This window comes from Macrosteles quadrilineatus, unplaced genomic scaffold (assembly GCF_028750875.1).
Source record: "Macrosteles quadrilineatus isolate MER2022 unplaced genomic scaffold, UCM_ALF_1.0 Scaffold_5__1_contigs__length_97177068, whole genome shotgun sequence".
Lineage (NCBI taxonomy): Eukaryota > Metazoa > Arthropoda > Insecta > Hemiptera > Cicadellidae > Macrosteles > Macrosteles quadrilineatus.
In genome coordinates this window covers 95,265,900-95,287,814 of record NW_026542598.1, presented here as the reverse complement: position 1 = coordinate 95,287,814, position 21,915 = coordinate 95,265,900, and the positions used below count along the sequence as shown (strand labels likewise).

The window sequence follows — 21,915 nt, the reverse complement described above, 5'->3', positions numbered from 1 at the left end:
ATACGTCAATAGTATAGGATGAAATAAATAAATTTGCCAAATTTTATAAATATATATCCATAAACAAGTAAACTACAACTGTTTTCATTTTCTCCATAAGAATAACATGGGAATTTTAAATTACACAATTTTTGAATTTTCTCTGTGACCATTAGGCATACAACAGCGCTGCAATATACTAATTTTTTTTATTTTGTAAGCTCTACAAAACGGTTTAAAAAGAAATTACAGATTCTATTGTTAAACCCTTGTTCCCATGGTCCGATTATGCTGGTTACCGAACTCGTTCAAATAAACGTAGGTTTACACGTTTGTACCAAATTTCATCAAAATCGGATCATTTTTGCCTGAGTTATTGCTCTAACGGACACATATATGAATACATATATATGAATTTGACGGATAGTGTTTTTGGCCTCTAAGGACCTCAAAACGAAAAATTACATCGGTCCCGAGTCCAGGTCTTACTGAGTACTACGGTAATAGCTTATTCCCTATATGGGAAATTCGCTAAAAACACAGCAAAACAAACTAATGCCTGTTTCTGTATAGATTTAGCTTGTGCAACAATGTAAACAGCTGATTGTAATCATTAAAATAAACCGTAACAAAACACTAGTGCGTGTAGTGGATAAATAGAGAACTAATCAAGGGCGAGGGAAAGTAAATTTAGAGCGAGGGAAAATCAGCTGATTGTTTTTCCCTCGCTCTAAATAAGAGCTTGGGAAACAACTATTTTCTTTGATATCAGCTGTTATTGAAAATAGTTACTTTCGGTAAGGAGTGATGAAAAGAATGTTTAAATTTACTAAGACGATTCAACTTTTTCTGCCAGAATTTCAATCCCAATATCAATCCAATGTATTTATTAACCGTACTAATAGGGAATCTGTCAAATTTTGTGCAGTTTAATTATTTCCTTTTTCAGATCATGACAGCCTAAAATTTACCATAACCCTAGATATTAAGAAAAACCAAACTGCATCTAATGGTACCAAACCTAACCAAGTATGTTTGAAACAATTTTTACCTCAACATAGGTTAAGTGAGTGACTTGTTGGAAATGTTTTTTTGTACCGATGGGAGCAGGTCATGTATGGTATAACTGACTCTATATCTTTGATTTCATGTTTGTTTGTTTTTTCAGAAACTTTGTAAACTTAACTCAATACATTTTTATCGTAAGAAAAAAAATCACAAATAGTTCTGATAAAAATTGGGTTACCAAAACAAAAATGGTACACAACCGAACTTGCAGGTCTCAAGCAGGAGATTTTATTTTTAAGTAAGTTCCTTAGAGAATCATTTTCTTCTAATCCAAGGATTTGTGAACAACTTAGAAAAAAAAAATGTATAGACCGAAAATCATTGGCAAAACTAGACTGAAAATAGTAGTAAAAAGTCTAAAGCTGCTTGGAATATCATAAAATCAAACACCCAAAACTTAAAGAAATGAGCCTTCACCAAATATTACACTATCTCAATTTAATGCATATTTTTTTTATCAGTTCAGGCTATAAAACGGAACACAACATTCCAAGAATACACAAACTCCAAAGCTGTGAAAACAAAAACAAAATTCCTTAAATCAGTTAGACAGTAACTATAGTAGAAGCACAATACTGTAGTTAGTAAGTAAGTACAAAAAAACAAACAAAAATCAAGACACGGAAGAGTGGCTTAAGCAAGATTGAGACCATTCGACATTAGGCAATTGGTCAAAGCAAAGGGGAGATCAAGAAATGGTTTGAATCCTGAAACTATCAACAGTATCAACATAGCAACATGACTTAAAAACCCGGAGAAAAAAATAAATAAGACTTTTTTGACGGCGTAATTATGAACTCTTTCACTGTTGTGAAATCAACTATTAACTAGTCAAAACGATCATCCTTTTCTTACGACAAATCTAGTTCTATAATCCAAGTCTGAAAATTTTTAATATACCACAAGGATAATAAGGTAGCTAAAAAATTATACAAACATAATTTAATTAAACAAAGCGGTATGTACAGAATAATACACGATAAAAATAAATTAAAATGTGCTTAGAGGTCACTGACTTAACAGTTTTCTGACTAACTTATTACAATGCCCATGTTGGACTGGACGAGTTTTTTCATCGGCCAGTACCATGAGCCGATTGATGTGTTCTTCAGAAGGTCTTCAAACGCTATGCAGCCTTCAATGCTGCTCAGTACGCCATATACCGCCAGGTCTCCTAGGTTCGGTTGTTTGCCTCCCAAGAAAGTTGAATTTTTCTTTTTGAGGTTTCTCATCCAGTTATTACATTCGTCGTAGAGTGACAACCTTACATTGTCTTTGAGATTATGCCTAGAAGCAAATTTGACATTATCATTTTGTACGTCAATAAGAGTGTTTATAAGAAGTTGCCTCATAAAAAAAATGCAACACTTTTTATGCTTTGAAGTAATTTTTTGTACTAATAGTTGGTGTGGGATGGTTGACAAGGGAGTACCACAGTCATGCAATGAAGCAAGTCATAGCTCAAGATCTGTTGCATCTTGTATCATTTCTTAACATGCTAAATACCTTTATGCATTTTTCATTCTTTATTGTAGGCCTCAGGAGTGAGGCATAAGGCTGTTTACGTAAAAAACTACTTCATTTTAAAGGATTTTATCTAATGTCTATCTGAACAAGTTTTAACTCAAACCTTTTTTTAAGACGTTTGCCAATGAATAGCATAGCATAAGCGCCAGCGTAAACGATCAGATTTCTTTCCCAGCTTGGGAATAATCTGTCCCATTCACCGACCTGTAAAAGAAATTGAAGTTACTTTTAATAACTACATCATGTAAGTTTGTGAAGGGAATACCACAAAAAAGTTCACAACATAGTGAATTTAATATTTTGATCTTTTTTATTTAATTAAACTGAAGGAAATTCACAAATTAAGTTGTACAACTTAGTTGTACAACTTCCGTGATCAATAGAAGACTGTAACAGTTGACTACAGTAGATTTAAATACCCCCGCCGCAGCAAACCTGCAGACTAAGCGAATTTCCATTTGACTGATTGGATTTACACTGAAATGTCTACTTAAAAATATAACATTTATTCTTGATTTAAATAGAATTAGTTTAACAAGTACTTAGGTTTGCTGCATCAGAGAGGGTAAAACTGTTTTTTTTTTATGTGAATTGTTAGTAAGAAATAAAAACATTTTCCAAATTTGATCAAAATATGTTCACAAACAAGCAAACTACAACAGTTTACTTATTCTCCATAAGAATAACATGGGAATTTTTAATTTACAATTTTTTGGAATTTTCTCCGTAACCATTAGGCGCATAATAACGCTTCAATATACTAAGTTATTTGTTTTTTGAAGCTCTACAAAATGGTTTGGAAAGAAATTGCTAAATTTTATGTTTTTTGGGTCAAAAATGGGAAAAACCTATTTTTACCCCATAAAACCCCCCGTAAACCCCCGTTCCCATAGTCCGATCATGCTGGATCGCGAACTCGTTCGAATAAACGTACGTTTACGCGTTTGTACCAAATTTCATCAAAATCGGATCATTTTTGCTCGAGTTATCGTGCTGACGGACACATATATATATATATATATAAATATATAAATATATAAATATATAAATATATATATATATATATGCATTTGAACGGATGGTGTTTTTGGCCTCTAGGGACCTCAAAACGAAAAAAAAAATCGGTCCCGCGTCCAGGTCTTACCATGAGTACTACGGTAATAGCTTATTCCCTATATGGGAAATTCGCTAAAAGGGCGCCTACCAGTTGATTAAAGTAAATCTCAGTGACTTTAGGGAGGGGATGTTAAATACCACCTTTGGAACGTTATGGCAATATATTTGTGTTTTAATGGCAAAAAGAAACAAAAAATACAATACTGATGTATTTATAATTAATGGGAAATAAATATTTCATTTAAGTTACACATGAGATAGTCATGCATACAATATTTTCCACCTTAACAATTTGAGCTGGTTGCCTGCTTGAAAAATATGTTCACTATAACTGATTCTGAATTTAATCATTGCCTGCAGCAAGGTGCAAAACAAAAGACAGGTTCGGGGAACTTTATTTTTGTGAGGCCTGATTTTTCCTGTGACCTTTGGGACCTTAAAATAAAAATATATTACTTTTCTGTGACTGGTAGACACCCTGTTTAAAGAACCTCATTATTCACTTTTGCATCCTCACCCTGTTGGTAAACAAGGGTGTTACGAGTAGTAACATAGTGCGGCCCCAGACATTCAGAAATAAATTATCGTTATCAGTACTTCAAGACAGTGATGCACACCTAGGTGCATTTTTAAGCTGAACATGAATACAAGGTGAGTGTGAATCATTAACTATTGCATACTGAATCAATAGTCAAAAGTAGAATAAAGCAAGATGATTTGTGTATCTTTGTTACTGACTACGATCAGCTGTTAATATAGCCAGGATCATCTGTTACAATGATCAAAGGACAGCTGGGTCGTTTTAAACCACCAAAAAGCTATTGACTTTTTTCAAGATCAAACTGCCAAACTTTGTATTGTTGGGCGAGCACTATAACCACTCAACTACCCAGCCAATCAAATGATGATTTGATTTGATCACTGATCACTTACCTCTGAAAACCACTCAAATGCTTGCAAAGCCTCCTCTTTGGTGCGGTAAACATTTGGTGAGAGTGTGTGAACCAAGGTGTTGTCAGCCCATTTCCTCCACTTTCTTTCTTCCCTGGAATATTTACACTAATTTAAAATTTTCTGTTTGGATGTAAAAAAATCCATCCATCTAGCTATTTAGGCAGTTTGAAAATAGACCTAGGTCAGCTAGCTTGCCTGAGAAAATTAAGAGTTAATGGCCTTACATAGAGTCCTTACAATAAAATGGTCAGATAACATTAACCCTCCGAGTGTCCCTTGTTTTGGCCTTAATGTCTGCCTATTTTTTGCTCATTTGCAAGGTTTTATTAAAACGGATCTGAGAAGCTTGAAAACAATGTTAATTATACTGTTCTATATACCATTTTGTTTGGAAAATCATGGGCTTCAATATTATACATAGAACATAAGGAACATTTGTTTCAAAAATTTTTTTTAGGTAAAAACAAAATATTTTGGAAAATTTTCAAAAAAAAAATAAGTTCGCGCTCAATGAAATTGTATAAATTATAGGCTATAAATATTTGAAAATAGCCACTTTCTTCTAAATTTTATGAGGATTACAAATATATAATAATATAAGGAAGTAGATTTGCAAATAAATGAGTTATGGGCAAAAAACAGATTTCAGTACATAGCGTTTAGCTAAGAATGCATAGCCTAACCATAGCTAGGAATCTGGCTGATAATTTACATCAATATCACTACCTACTTCTTCAGAATCATCAACCAGCCCTTCAAAATCACTTAAATCTTCTTATAATGCACCGCTTATATCACTACTTTTGATTTTTAACACTAAAACAATGATAAACGTAATAAAACACATCAGTCATCGGTCCGAGGATAACCAAGCTGTTTACAAATAAGCACGTCAGCTGTCTGCTACAATATTTTCGGAACTAAAATGAATAGCGCTTAGAGACAGACCTCCGGAGAAAGCTCTGAATCTGTAAAATAAAACGATACCTAACTCGATCCAGTTCAATCCGATTTTGTCAGTCATAGAGCCTTCGCCGTAAACAGTGTTTGTGAGTCGCTGCAGCGACACAAAACACTACACAAAGTGTGTTATGTGTCGCTGCAGCGACAAATAACACTTGGAGGGTTAATACAGTGTGGGAAAAAGTCCTGGTATAAAGGTAGTTTAATATTTCAAAAAATAATAAAGATATAGGGCCTAGCTACAAACTTGGCACAAAGTTGCTGGGCATTAAAATAATTTAAACACATTATTCAGTGACACGCTAGTTCCTTGGGGACGGCCAGATAAAGTCAGAAAAGAATCTTAAATGTTAATATACGTTAATATGCATATAAAATAATTAAAGGTCTTTGTAAGTAAAATCCCATGCCGCAAACCCAAACTCGAAACGGTCAATTAAGTAGAAAATGACAGCAGTTCAAAGATTCCTTGAATTTGCTATGCTAGGATGTTCCGCTACCTCTTCAGGGGAACGCCTGATAGAAGTCAAAATCAAATCATTAACGTTAGCATAGGTCAATATGTGCATAAAATTAAAGGTCTTTTTATTAGTAGAATACAGTGCTGCAAATTTGAGAAAAACTTGGTCGAAAATGGCAGCAGTTCATAGATTCAGAATGAAAAAAAGAAATCTTTGAACAGCTGCCATTCTGTACTCGATTGTCCATTTGGGATAGAATTGTGCGACATTGTATTTTACTAGTAAAGACTTTAAATTTACAATATGTTAATCAAGCTATGCTTACATTTAAGATTTTTTTCTGACTCCTAGCGGGCCATTCCTTCCGGAGGAGGAAGAATCATGTGTTAAAATTACTTTAATGCCCAGTTACTTTGCACCAAGTTTAATAGACCTATCTTTATTATATTTTGAAATATTTAACTGTCTCAGGACTTCTTTCCACCCTGTAAATCATTGTAGAACGGTAGCCTTTAGATTTTTTTCAGAGTGGATAATTATTAATTTAGCATTAAACTTTTAGAAAAATTGATATTGGAACAACCTACATGTTTTTGGTAATATATTTAAGGTGTTTTAAGTATATTGGCTGTGAATCAGACTAAATGCTCGCCAATTAGAAGTTATAAATTTATAAATCTTTGAATACCTATTCAAAAGACATGAGCAAACTTACTCCATTTCTTCCTTTGTTTGTCCTGTGAACTGTCCGTGTAGCATTAGGAAGTATCGGTTCATAATCTCACTCTTTTCATCTCCGTTGTCATCCCGATACGACATGCTCGGATAGCATTTCACTATTTCGGACAAGTTCGGTTGAGATTCTTGAAGGTAGGATGCAAGAGCAGAAATTATCATGGAACTGTCATTAAGTTGCTGCAACAAAATACAAGTTGTAATGTAATTGATAACATTACCAAACAAATGAATAAAAATAAATATAATTAAAGTGTCATACTGCTTTAAAAGGTACAATAATTTGATAGTTGCTATAAACATGTTTAAATTTATACACGAAGCTAACAACGGTAGGCCTAGGTGCCTATTTTTTACCAAGTTAAGTTACTTTTACAGCAAAGCACAACAACACATACCTGGAAAAGCATATATTCACAAGACACAGTATACATTATTAAATCTAATAGTGTATTACAGTCTACATCAGTAAATTGAGTATTCACCTGATAGCCATTTTCAACTTTAGCCAGTAGTATAGGTACTTTTTTATAGTTGCTCCAACCAATCTGTTGCCTTAGAACTGGATCAACTTCCACAACGTCATAGGATATTCCATAGAAGTTCAAAAAAGCTCGGACTTTACAGCAAAATGGACATGTAGGATACTGAAATAATGTGAGGTGTAAGCCACTGGCGTCTGCTTCATTGAACACCTGAAACCGAGACGACACAATATAAATACTGTAGCGTAGCCTTTATGTAACATTTGAATTTAGTTTGGTTTTAACTTAACGATTAACACGGATAAGGAAGATTGCACTTGCACACACACACTTACTTAGTTACAATCATAATCGTTAACAAACAAGTCACAACAACCTAATTATATATCTGTGTTCAGATTTTACAGATTTATTACTTTATTGTTAAGCTAAGCCTAAGTTTTTAGACCACCTACTGTAACTTAGTTTAACACGTTGACTGCGCGCGCCGACTTTACAGGCGCTCCCCAGTGGCGGGCGAAGCCCCGGCGCGCAACCGAATCAGCGAACGCAATTGGCATTCAAATATTTCAGTCTGACGAATCACAAAAGAGCAGTGGTGATTGTGCTGCGTTACCCCGAGAGTGGATGTAGTTCACTGAAACACCCAAAGGTAGCAGCACTGCATGGATCCGTATCCAGTGTCTTTGTAATGTGGGTTGAAGAGAAAAAATCCCCGAAACCGGGACAAAAGCATTGCCAGACGGGATTTTACGGGAAATTTTAGTACCAACCTACACCAAAGTAAAGCTTGCATTCTAAGCTGGCAGGCTGGCAACGATTATAACGTCTCCGTCTGAGGCTAAGCTCACACTGACTCAATATTTTACTGTTGGTCTGGTGCCGACTGTAGTCGGCGCGCGCCACCTGGGAGCGCTGGCGACGCCGACTAAAGTCGGCACACGCAGTCAACGTGTTAATAATCATACCGTACACACATTTAATGGGTGATTGTGGAATGTTATCCATTTACTTTGTTGTAAATTCTTAAAAATCAGAAATAGTCTAGCCCTAACAAGGATCCAGTACCTAAATGTGCCCTATTGAAAGGAAGTCTAAACTGTAATGTCTTTAAGTTAATTTCAACTGTCACTCCAATGTACATAGCCTAATGTAATACGGAACCTCGCAGATATTGCATGCAGGCCTGAATACCTACAACCATATTTAAACTACCAATGCGGTTCAAGGATTGAGAGAATAAGAATTCAAATTGCAATGATTCAAACCCTTAACAAATAGTTCCAGGAAGGTTGATTAAAATATTTTTTATTTAGGCCTATTATCTTTCACCGATAATAATAATTTAAGAGATGCTAAGTTAAAATTTGTTTGTAATGATTTAAATGTTGTAGACTAAGTAAATTGTTTCTATACATTCAGTAGGCCTATCCCTTACTAAAAATGTGAAGTTTAATATTTGTCTAACAAGTTAGATAAGTTTATCTGTAGGCTACCTGAAACAGTACTGTTGGTACCTAATAATGCTGCTAACAGTAGGCCTACCCTGAAAAAAGCCCTAGTAGACCTAGTCCCTGAAAAAGTTAACAGAAAGAGTAAGTTTATAGGTGATGACATTTGACAAACGTAGGCCTAATTAACAACCAATCGTAGGTATAAGTAGAGTAAGCAACTCGCATAAATAGCCTTTATCACGCTCGTAGGGGAAGGTTTTAGGGCTAACTTAGTAAAGGCCATAACGTTATCGTGTAAACTACTAAGTTATTGCGGTAGGGATACATAAGTTAGGCCTACACCAACTATTTAATAATTGATAGTAGGTAGTCTCAGTAGGTATTCCCTAAAATATTTTCTACAGCAGATAATTGCATAGATTGAATCTTTAGGGATAACTTAGAGGGTAATAACTTTCTGCAAGGCTAGTTTGTTTCTTGGCTTTAACCGCCCCCTCCCATCAGAAGAATGCTACTAAGTTTAGCCTACCCATCTGAAAAAATGACAACAGCCATGTGACATAGGCCTACTCCGGCCAACGTATCACTAGCAACACGAGACTTTCCTGACAGAAAAACACCGCCCACCAAGCTGCGTCGTGCCGAACGCGTCATACCGTGCATAGCTGAACTGTTCTCGGCAAATTGTTAGGCCTATCTCTGTCACTCTCGCTGTCAAGACGTATCGTTTGTATGTTAAATTTAAATATAATTTATCTGTCATAACCTAACCAAACTTGCTGGCATGAAAAAATCGAATGAAGGTTTACTAATCGAAAAAAATAGTTCTGTTTATATCTTAACACTCCGTAACATACAATTATAAATGCCTCAAATTCAATTATATATTTTTAAAATTATAAAACAAATGTCATAACCTAACCAAACTTGCTGATAAAATCAAATAAAAAACTTAGTGCCTCTGGTGTGTTTCGAACCGGCTAACTGGCCATCAGAACATCAGCCGGTGCGCTATCCACTACACCACCGAGACCAATGGCTTAACAACGTATTGTTACGGTAATGGTGTTCGCTCAATTGTCACGAAACTGGCCATCGCTGAAGCGGTTGTGGGCGGTGCTTTTCTGTCGGGAAGGAAATCTCCAGCAACTACTTAAAGTACGCTTTCCAGAGGTGGTATTACTGTAAAGGTCCTGTCACCACTAGTGACCACCTTAGCTCATCCAGCTATCGTAATCCTAACGAAAAGGATATAAAAATTGTGTTGGCACTGTTTTATTACACAAGGATATTATTACATAACATGTTACTCACCCTCCTTGAAACACTAACTCCAGGGAAGTTTTGAATGACCGAGCTGGTGGCACCAACCCCATCGTTAGAGATCGGAGAATTTCCTTTGTTGATTGAATAAAACGAATACCCTCCACCCAATATAGCTCCAGCGCCTACACCCGCTACGGTTAATAAAAGTATTGATGGTGGTTTGGACTTCAAAGAACTTGTCGAAACTTGAACTCTGAAGGGTAGTTCATTTCTAAAAACGAAAACCCGAGGAGTTTTAAGCACTGAGGAAAACAAATTTCTTGTGATACAATAACCGGCCATAGTTTTGACAGAAAATTCTTTTATTGAACTCTTGGACTTGGTATAATATAAACCTAACCTCTCTCTAAATATATGATTTTTGATTGTGAATGTTCTTCTTCTTCTTCAGCAAAACAAAATCCAATATCAAAACAATTTTAAGACAGACAGACTACCAGAGAGAAAATCAGAGAATACCAGCCAATACAGAAGAAGAAAATTGAGAAGTCTAAAGTCAATGGAAAAAAAATATTAGACAAAAAATCAGTTCACTATGACCAAAATGTTAATAAGATGTTGACAGCAAAATTTGTTCATTAAGATTTATTACTACAACAAAATAGCTGTCCAATCTGGGCCCGGAATGAAAGTTTTGGCTCTTAAGGGTCTTTGACCCCGGGGAGGGATTTTAGATCATCCGGCCGTCCAGGCACACAAGCTATTGCTACAGTGCAATCGATCATATTCATACCCATAATATTCATCAACCATTCATTTTCGTCAGGTTTGATCCAGGTCCGGCACTGGGCAAGGCCCCACTTTACAAGGCCCCCTGCACTGGGGCCCTATTTTTGAAATCTGACTGCTGAGTTGAGTGATGTTGACTATTGATTCAATTCTCAAGCATTTAAAAACAGGACCCCCGGCCCCGGTGTGAAAGAGATTTTAAAAACACCAATTCCACTCCCAGATGTGTTGCAAAGCATTTCGCACACGGCTTAAGAAAGTCTCACAGTCAGTGTTTTATAAAACTAAAGTAGATTGTTAAAATTAATCACGACAACCTGTGTTATTCCACCATATACGAATATCCTTATTTACGTTATGAGATGCATAGCAAATCTTTAAAGAGTAAGAGCCTTCTCAATCACTAACACACTACATCCGTGTGGTTTGGTCAAATATAAGACTATGTGAATACATTACCATACATTAATTGGTATCGAGGTATGTGATAATAATACGAAGTGTGTGATAATATATGAAAAACATTTCTCACTTTAATTACTTAACTCTACAATAAATTATTCCTAAAGTGGACCACAAGGAAATTGTACAGGGGTTATAATGATTTTGCGTAATAAAGTAAAATTTATTACAAAACGAATTTCATAACGATTAACATTTAAAGAAATCAATACTTTTCAAAGCTATCCAAATTTTGCTACACCCAGAGGTCTACATTTAGTAGGCTACTCAACCAACCCGACCCGAAGAAAAAAGGTTTACACCCCACAAACCTATATACTGGAGAGTCTTTGAAGGAGGGTCCCTAGAAAATGTCCTAAAGAAGACTCAGAAACAAGGTTTTCATGTATTTTTCATAAGATCTGCACACAAAATAATGGTGCATTCACTCACATTTTCTCACGGAAATATGTTAAAATCATTACAATAGGCGTTTTGTTTTTATTATTTAATCATCAATCTTTGAGATGGGAACGCCACCTGGGTGCGTATTTTAACCCAAATATGAGTGAAGGAGTAGTGTAGAATCACGGCGATCTCTTTAACTCCAGGCCGCGGCCTTCGAAGTGGCAACGTCGCAAGTACGGTAGTGTTGTTACAGCTGTTGTGTTTAAAGGCAGCTAATAGTATTCGTGTAATTATGTAAGAATATGAATGCTTATTACCTTACCTTGCTTATTATTGTTACCGGGCTATAAAAATATTGACTCCATTTTAAATGTACAGAAATCGATTTCAATTTATATTGTTTTGGTTTTCAATTCTATATGTTTTATTTTCAATCTTTTAACAAATTTATGTTCATAAAATTAAATGAATATTACGTGAATTAAAATGAGCTGGTGTAATCCGTCTGCCTGTTATCTTATGGGACGTCTGGCGCTAAACAACACTACTTGCGACGTTGCCAATTCTACCAGACTATCCTACCCTGGAGTTTGACAACGATTATTGTAGCTTTCTTAACGACCAAGATCAGCTGTTTCAATTTAATAGCCAGGATAATTTATTTAATGACCAATTATCAGGAACAGCTTGGCCTAGATTTGAACCATCAAAAAGCTACTGACTTTTCCCAGGATCAAACACCGGCGACCTTTTGATTGTTAAGCGAGCACTATAACCACTCAGCTACCCAAACAGTCTATATTTTTCATGCTCCCCCTCAATAGTGAGCCCATATGCTCCACTTATATTTGTACAAAACGGAAAAAATAAATATAGCTGCCAGTTGGTTTTTATAGTGGTTTAGTTACCTTTTGGTTGTATTTGAATCTACAGCCATGGTTTCAACGCCGGTTTGCGTCATAGTCATTTAGGTCATATGGAGAAGTATATTGTTGTCATAGTCGGATTCTTGGACATTGTCAAACTCGCACAAACACAAGGGGACACGTATATCATATATATAATACGAGTAAAGTTTGAATAATTGTTACTTCGATCTGGGAATCGGCTCTAACAAAAACGTTTAGTTTCCCGAGCAAAGCTCGGTCCCCAGGTACTAGTTAAATAAACGGTATCGGCATTCTAACACATACTTTCTCCCGTAAGCTCATCAACAACCTTTATGATGGGTAAGCAGTACAGTAAAGAGTAAATATTATATTTTATAGTTAAAAATCACATGGGGTTTGTACCATTTTGTTCAGAATTTAAAGGACTATAACATTCTCCATTTTTTTTAAATACTTTTTTTCCGTTATTTTATGGGGAAATTCCCATTAAAAATCAAAATTTCAAAAGAAAAAAAATTCAAAATTTTGAGGACTCCTACTAAGTTGATCAAAACCAACTTTTATTACAAAATCCTATTTTTCTTAATTTTATGTTTTTTTTTTTGATAGCCTATTAATATAATTAACAATAACTTTTGAAACATATTTTTTTACAGAAATGGGAGTTGTAAAATTTTTTTCAGAATTTAAAGTTCTAAAACATACTGAATTTCTATCAAAATCGTTCAGGCCATTTTTGAGAAAATCCGATTTTTTTTATACTATGGGAAAATCTACATTAAAAATTCAAATTTCAAAAAAATTAAAAAAAATACCCGGAGATACCATGGATTAGAACCTACACACCAAATTTCATCGAAATCGGACCACAGGTGTATACACATCCAGACACACAGACATCAGTTTGAAAACTACTTTTTTTCACAAAACGGATATATCCACTCAAAACTCAAACTCGAAAATGTTGACGAAAACAATACTTTTCCCATATACTATGGTATAGGGGGAGAAAGTAAAAATGGTTCTCGGGGACGGAATACAGGCTAGTACTTATTTAACTATACCGCGGGAGTCAGCTATCGATTTAACTATTTTGAACTCGAACAAAAATAAAAGGTAATTAAACTTAAACCACGGTAAATACCAGCTCAGGGGCAAACCACAACAATGAGTAAAATACAGTTGGACTGCAGCCCTGCACCACAAAAAATTTCCTACTTTCTTAAATTTTCATAAGGGGTTTTATGCGAACTGCTCCTTTTGTTGGACACATGGTAACAAACAAATGTGCACCAGAAATCAAATGTTAGCACTAGGCCTATAAATTAAAAAAAAACATATTCAGTCAATTAAAGATTAATAGTTTTATTATTAGTTTAGTACTGGCATAATGGTTTTATTTATCTATAGGATGCGTTTGAACTTTTTCTTCATAATTCTTTACTTTTTCTTTGATATCCAGAACTACATTTTTCATTTCAGATTTTATAGTACAAGGAATTATAGGATAGTGGTATTTTAACACCCAAGAGACACAAAATGTAAACATCATTTGATATTTAGATTTTGGAATCCGTTTTGGCATAAAAAGACTTTGAATGTCGGAATCACTTCTTTCCCTCATAAAATGATTACTTTGCCTTTTTAGCTTCTTCATTTTTAAACTTAACTGTGAATCCATAACACTGTAATTTGCTTTTGAGTCTCTTCAAAGTAAGTAAAATTTAACTGGTAAATTTGCCAGGTCATCTATTAAGTAATTCAAAATTATGTCAAAAATAAAAGAAAAAGAGATGGTAGTAATTTTGAGGAATACACATAGTAGGTATATGTGCAATTGTTTACAGTATTAATTTTGAGTTTTGCAATTACATTCTTGGAAACACCTGAAACAAATGTTAATTTAATGAATATCAGAATCTACTAAGACAACAGTTAACTTTTCTGACTTTATAATATGAACAGTATCAAAGGCGATGAAGTTTGATGAACACATAAATCATTCACAACCTATATGTAAGGATCGGAGATTAATTATGAAAACAGGATAATTTTAATTGATAGACTTCATTAGTAGTGTTGTCAACAGAAGCTATAGCACAATTCGTAATATAATCGCATAAATCAATACTTTTAGAAAATATACAGGCCTAACTTGACTTAAAAGATGAATTTAAATGGAAACAAGATACACCAGGTGGATGAAACCCTTGAATCAGCCTCTTGATATCAGAACGAAAGTCAAGAGTTTGAAACTGAGATTTATTTGTTTAATCTTACACAAAGCAAACAAAAATAAAATACCCCGGCCCCAGCGCTTGAACTCTCTGGTTCACCAACTCGTAGGACTAAATGTAGGCTTACTTGACACGTTTGTACCAAATTTCATCTAGATTGCATCATTTTTGCTTGATTTTTCGCGCTATCGGACATATATATTGAACGGATGGTGTTTTTGGTCTCTTGGGACAGCATAGCAAATATGTTAACCGGTGCTGGGTTCAAGTCTTTCCATGAGACCTATGGTAACAGCTTAGCCCATTATTCCCTATCATGTAAATTGGCTAAAAAACACAAATAAAAATAAAATCAATCTCAACAGTGAACAGAGTACAATGGAAAACCTAGACTGAGATAAGAATGTAATTACCTACTTCTGATAAGGATGCTCCTCTTTGTTGAGAAGGAAAGATCAAGTGCATGGAAATGGTTATTGGAAAAATATTTGAAAATACACAAAGTACATCTGAGGTCAAGAGTACCACGTTACTTATTAGACATTTTCAGTAATTAAGTACCATATTAGTAAAATTCTTATGGTGTTTCTTGTTCTTCTGAATTACAAAAAAGTTATAGAACTAATTGTAATATGTTATCAATGGATAATACTAAATAGGGTAAAAAGTACTCACAAAAGCTTGATGTACCAATTAATTTATTGATGTTTTATAACTTGTGAATCTTGAAAACTTGTTTAACACGGTAAATTTGTCAAATTACATTTTGTTGTTGATTTTGTTATTGTGACATTTTGCAACATAAATAAACAATATAATGTTTGTATGTCAGATGGTATAATTAAATGATAGTTTTGCATGTGTATTTACTGTTAAATAAAAATAAACAATACTATGAATTCAGAGAGCTCCAATAGTCCTATTAGTGAAATAAATGAATCGCAAGACGAGGAGAAAACTGAGGAAAAACTAACACCACAAATAATATCTTGCCCAGCCTTTCAACGCCAAATACGGGATGTGGTGTTCACCCTCATCCCTGAAGGTAGCCCTCCATTTTTCAACCTATGTAAACTTAATTATCGAACATGAAAGAAAGCAATGGGTACAAGAAAATCACTAATAATAGCCTCTGTTACGGAAAACCTGTACAGACTAAGAACATTTCTGGTAGCTTATTCATACAATTTCATAAGTATAAGAAACTTAACACATAGGCCTACACTTAATATATCATATTTGGTCAATTCATATATCCATACTAGCATGGTAATGTGTTTTACTACAAGAAACATCCTCATTTGGTTAAAATCAAAGAATATTTGTGAGTTTTGAAAACTACTGTACAGGTATTTACAGTAAGTACTAAGTACCAACATAGTGTTTTTGTCTACTGTAGACTTGAATTAAAAGGAAGGATCTAAATCCCTCCTGGACCTAAATCTTATGATGGCAAAAACTTTGCGTCAAGCTAAATTTGTGTAAGTTAAGTACAGACAGACATATACAGTAGTTGTTTAAATGCATTGAAGTAAAACCTATTTTAGGGTTTGAGTTTTTCCTTAAAGCCACATTTGTTAAACGACACCATTTAGGGAGAGTTAATTTTCAAACAAAACTATTAACACCTAGAACCATTGACTATACACAACAAAGTTTTTGTCCGATTTAAATTTTGTTTACTATTTTTCTCTATCCCCAAAATCGTTTTAAAGGTCATATACCGTATTAATAGAAATAATTAATTGATTCTGCCCTAGTGCCAAAACTTAGGGACTTGTACCTAAGCTGGGAATCACTCTCGACTCAGGACAAAGCGGTTATTGACGAGTATGGGAAGTCTCGTGGTAACTCGCCTGGGATGGAATTGTACAAACCACTTGTGGACGCCCTCAAGTACTGGGATGACGTTCAGAACACCCAAGGTAATCAACTTATAATTAGTCTTATTGGAATGAAGGCAAGTAAATAAGAAAACTGTAAACATTTCAAGAGTAAATATGCCACTATTTGGCTTTCAGAGGCATGTGTTGTGGCATGTTTGTGTAAGGGAACACAAAATAAACTATCAATTAGTGTTAGTGGAAAGAGTGCTTTAGTTTTTGTATCTAATTATAAAATGGAAACAACTAATTGTAACCCAGTTTTATTGTAACACTTTGGAAACATCGATAATGATCACCCAAATTAAACAGTGTACTAAAAAAAATTTGAGATAAGAAAAAACCTTTTCAGTTGCACTTAAGATAAACAATTTTGCCAAGTTACTGTGTGTGTATGAACAAAAATCTTGTTTAAGAATCAGGTTTTTTAAGTTCAAAGGATGAAAAAAATCTCAAGCTCAACCGGTAAAATGTGATTCTAAAAATTTGTGTCAAGGGATTCTTGTATGTATGAACACCATTTAAATTTTTATGATTTTTACACGGGAACCTTCCAAACTGTAGTCTTGTTCTAACTGATTAATGACATTTTATTTGACAGCATCATTGATACCCCAATGACAAAAGGCATCTGATCTGGCGTAAGACTGAACCGGTTACCTCCAGGTTTAAAGGCAAGCACCATAACCACTCGATTACTCAGAAAATCTAACTCCTGTTCTCACTTATAACTGTTTTGACCACAATTCAAGACTACAAAGTTTTAGGAGGGGAGCGAGCTAGCCTAGTGGTAGAGGATGGGTCCTCTCATAGGTTCAAATTTCACCCAATAAATTAATGCTTCGGTCCCCAAGGCGTAGTATCAAGTACTGTGCTCTGGGCGAGAGCCTATGTTCTAGGATGTGAAGATGGACAATTGATAAAAAAACTTGATAATTTCAGGAGCCCCTGGTTGTGATGCTGGACTGGTGACTCTAAGTGGACATCCCCAGATAGAAGCTGCACTGACCAGCGTGGTGTGTACTCTGGAATGTCTAGTGAAACGTCTACACTCAGAGACATCTACTCATCTCCCATCCATGAGCGATTCCCGACTCACTACGTCTTTGGTGTAAGTTATCAATTTTGGAATACAATTGCTGTGTAAGAGTTGTTAAATTAATGGGAATCAAGCAAATTCTAGCACAGTAACTATGACAGTATTCCCGTAAGGTAGTCCTATGTCCGTTGGAACTATTTTTGGTGTAATCAGTGGTTTTACAATACTACAAGGGTTGTCCGTAAATTAAGGTACAATTCTTGCCAGTTTCAGCCTTAGGACGGATATTATCGCCAGAGTATTGAAAACATTGTGAAAGAAAAATTGACACTCCATCCAAAATACATATCACTTTTTGTCATCAAAATTTCTGTGATATCAATCTTTAACTGCTTATACTACAGTATATCTTGTTGAAGAACATGAACCGAGTAAAGTGTTTGGTCATAGAAAATGTGTGGCATTTGGAAATGGGTTTTAACATTCGCAAGATGTTTTTCATGGTGTAGGCCAATTGATAGATATCATTCGTCCCGTTTGAAACAGTGACCAAAGTTAGAGGAAATTTGCATTCGGATCACAGTGTAACTAACTGGATGTGAGAGTCAAGCTAATCTATATATATAAAATCCAATGTATGTATGTTTGTTTGTTTGTCCTTTATGGACTCTGAAACCACTCGACAAATTGTAATGAAACTTTCAGGCATTATTAAGCATTATTCAAGGATGGTTTGTGTGAAGTTTGGTGCAGATCTGTCATAAGGGCTCCGCCCCAGTGGCTCTGGAGTTTCCCATGTTAACCTTATGAGTACTCATATTTAAATGGAATTAAAGAACCTTAACAGCTTCAGCTTGTTCAACTAAACAATTTGATTCTGTGATGTTCAATAGCATTAAATGTTAATAGGTTTACTAACAGGGTGCAGCACTATTATTTTTTTAAATTTATGACAACAGCCAATTTGCAACCAAAAGGTGAGTGAGCGTAGCAAACGAACTTCAACCAGGACAAGATTGAGCCATGCGAACGAGCATTTGACATAAAACCACATTAGGACAGGACGACGTCTGTCGGGCCAGCTAGTAGGGTATAAAACATGCCGATCAGCAAAGCAAAGTTTCCTCAAACTTACTGTCTCGATGGAAACAAGCTGCTGGCTATAGAGCAAACCTGTACAGTCTTCTGAGAACTCTCTATGCCATTTAAGCACATATTTGACATCAAAATCACTTTTCTTCACACACATCTGTTCTGTTGCACAATAATCAAAAGGAATTGATAAAAAACCCTTCCTACAAAAAACCTCATCACTAAACAAGATTCATACTTGTAGGGGTTCACATTTCCAAAACTATGACAAAACTAATCGTCTCATGGGGAATGGAACTAGCTAGAAGTGGATTAAGTAAAGAACTAACTCGTGAGAAAGTTGGTCTCGGATATGATTCAGACCGCCTGATTATGGCAGAAGCTTGATGATGGAGACCTTAATTAATCCAGGGACAGCCCTCATATTACCCTTTATCTGTAAAAAATTCAATATGCTTTCTTAACACTGGACTTTAGGAAGTTTTGTTAAAAACAACTTTACAATACATTAAACTTAAGAGTCTTTGGAGCCTATATGTTCTAACTTATAAAAAAAATTTAAAAAATAAAAACACAATTTCTGATCTCACAGTTTACTAGATATTTAAATTACAATCACACTGGTGTTTGAAAAAATATGTTAAGATGGTTAATAACTATTCAGCAGCTGTTTGGAATTACTACTTTTTTAGAAGGTAACTTAAGTTAACTAAAAGTATGCTAACCAAATTAACGGAAATCACAATAAAAACTGTTGAAGGCAATTTTTTGTGCTGGGAGGACCGAGTAAGTTACTTGTTGGATATAGTCTGGATTTTTTTGTTAAATAAGATTGTAAATGAGAGATCATTTTCCAGATCTGTATTCGAAGATGAAAAGGACAGAGGAGACAGTAGTTTAGTAGTGGTTTACGAATCTCGCCACAAAAGATCTCTTTCATTGGACGACATACCAAACACATCGGATAAGACATCACTATTGTCTCTGTGAGTTTATTTATTTTTCTTGATGCTCATTATGTTTTCTACAGTACCTATATACTTTATCCTCCTATAATATTATATTACAAGATGTAAATTTTTTTAAATATTCATGGCACAATATTACATATCTGTAAATTATAAAATTGTTTTGTACATTTGTTATTAAAATCTGTTATATTTTTGAATGCTTTTGATTTATTTAGTTAAGATTTTGTGAATATTTTTAACTTGAAATCTTTATAGCTTAAGTTTTTTACCAATTAAAAAATATTTCAATCCCCTCCTTACAGCCCTTCATTGGACAATACTTCCTTCAGGTTTACTTCTGAATATTGATAAACCTTAACATTGATATCAGTGTAAAATGTAATTTGTAAAAATAACTAAGTAAAGTAGAACTTCAATCATGAGGATCACAATTTGAACAGTAAAGCAAAAATCTAGACAATTGAGTTTTTAAAGAATATGTTGTTTGAAATGGGTGAAGACAGTGCACTAGGCAGATGACTCATCACCCACTAACTGATAACCATACTACAACAAACTCACAATGTGATGGACACAATTAGCGCATAATATTGAAATGAAATATGCAACAGAAAACAGCCAACAACGAAAATGAACTTAATTAATAATTATTCCAACTGAATTTTCCCTTCATTGAGGTGATCCAATGATTTGAGTTCTATTGTATGTTAAACCTTTAACAAATCTCACCTAATGAATTTAAAAATATTTTTTATACTGTTTGAGTAACCTAGAGGTTTTTGCATTTTATTTTAAACACTCACAATAACTAAAAGTCTAAATATTGACTGACAGCACAGAGAAGGAGTTGAGAATGCTCTCATGACGCAATGTTTGGGACATCGAGTGGTTTCAATGTAGTATAACACTACGCAACACTGGCCTGTAACACTAAATATCGTTAAATTTGATGTGCTAGAGAAGATAGATACTACATTCTGAACAACAAGATGAAACAAAATGGTCTACCATTGAGACACATCCTTGCTCCTTCTCTTTGTACACACTTATTTTCAGGGTAAAATTTGAAATGAAAATTCATTTTTTTTAAGTAATTTTTATTTAATTATGAAGTCATACCTTGCCTTGTATAGACTTGACCACCATGTGGCTTCACAGCAACAATACCTTGCCGAAATTAGAAATTGAATACCTAAGGAAAAAATAAAGTCATCAGAATTATTTGACATCAGACAAAAGTCATCTCACTTTTATAAATCGTGTTATTACAAACAAACAAATATTTAATCAAATAAAAATTTACATTTTGCTGAAATTAAGCCAAAATTTAACTTATAAATTATTTGAACCAGGTTGATAAACAATATTTTATTTTACAATATTTTAATATTTTATGGGGGATCGGTAGATGTGAGGCGGGATCCAGGAGATGTCAGGCAGGATAATCAAATACCTAATGGGATTGGGAGATGTCTGGTGCAATCGTCAGATATCAAATGACTCTGAGAGCAATTGGCAGATGTCGGACCGGTTTGGGAGACGACAGGCACGATTGGCAGATTTCAGGTGGGATCTTATGGAAAGATTTACAAACTAAACAAAGATACTGTGAGTTATTTTATCCAAGACGAAACAGAAGAATTTTAATGCATGAACAAGAACTTGCCACAGCTAACATTTACTTTATTATTTTCCAAGATCTATATTAAAAGTTGTTAAGTACTTACCGTTCTTGATGTCCACTTACCTCATTTTGTCTCAATACATACCACAACTTTTCTGTCCTTTTGCTTACTTGGATGTTGACAAAATAAACTCAGTTTGATCACAAATCCTTAAAGTTAAGTATCAAATTCGTTTCTGGCAATCCAGTGAGTTTTTTATATCCTGTAAAACAAAAATGTAAAATTAACGGAGCTATTGTACCAAATACTTCTTAACAACAGAACTTTGATGAACTTTAGTTAAATACTGAAGGCAGAAAAATCATAATAGTCCTACTAAATTGAAAGCTCTATCTACACTTCGAAAGCTTAACTTTAGTGAGTAAGAAGGTTATGGTCATCACTTGGTTTATCACCACTGCTTCCTTTCACGATAAAACTTTTTTTCGTGTTGCTTTTACTCCCAAAAACATAAAACTCTTGCCACTTACAC

General features: G+C 34.5%; 3 protein-coding genes and 1 long non-coding RNA gene across 5 annotated transcripts in view; 1 reads left to right on the top strand and 3 right to left on the bottom strand.

Moving 5' to 3' along the window:
* Positions 1-1,973: 1,973 nt before the first annotated feature.
* Positions 1,974-10,430, bottom strand: LOC128995872 (prostaglandin E synthase 2-like). Its single transcript, XM_054420899.1, has 6 exons — positions 10,057-10,430; positions 7,289-7,498; positions 6,784-6,983; positions 4,624-4,735; positions 2,678-2,778; positions 1,974-2,334 (listed from the first exon to the last, which is right to left on the bottom strand). The coding sequence occupies exons 1-6, from the start codon at positions 10,348-10,350 to the stop codon at positions 2,079-2,081; spliced, it is 1,173 nt and encodes a 390-aa protein (XP_054276874.1). The 5' UTR covers positions 10,351-10,430; the 3' UTR covers positions 1,974-2,078.
* Positions 10,431-13,880: 3,450 nt separating this feature from the next.
* LOC128995874 (uncharacterized) lies at positions 13,881-15,558 on the bottom strand. Its single transcript, XR_008490989.1, has 2 exons — positions 15,449-15,558; positions 13,881-14,422 (listed from the first exon to the last, which is right to left on the bottom strand). It is a non-coding gene; the product is annotated as an uncharacterized LOC128995874 (long non-coding RNA).
* Positions 15,559-15,620: 62 nt separating this feature from the next.
* Positions 15,621-19,878, top strand: LOC128995873 (uncharacterized). Its single transcript, XM_054420900.1, has 4 exons — positions 15,621-15,818; positions 16,534-16,698; positions 17,599-17,767; positions 19,645-19,878. The coding sequence occupies exons 1-4, from the start codon at positions 15,668-15,670 to the stop codon at positions 19,775-19,777; spliced, it is 618 nt and encodes a 205-aa protein (XP_054276875.1). The 5' UTR covers positions 15,621-15,667; the 3' UTR covers positions 19,778-19,878.
* A 995-nt stretch (positions 19,879-20,873) lies between these two features.
* Positions 20,874-21,915, bottom strand: part of LOC128994416 (serine/threonine-protein kinase PRP4 homolog) — a 29,717-nt gene continuing 28,675 nt past the window's right edge. For both annotated transcript variants that reach the window (XR_008490893.1, XR_008490894.1), the window contains one exon: positions 20,874-21,645. The gene's annotated coding sequence lies outside the window, so the exon portion shown is untranslated. The remainder of the gene's footprint in view (positions 21,646-21,915) is intronic.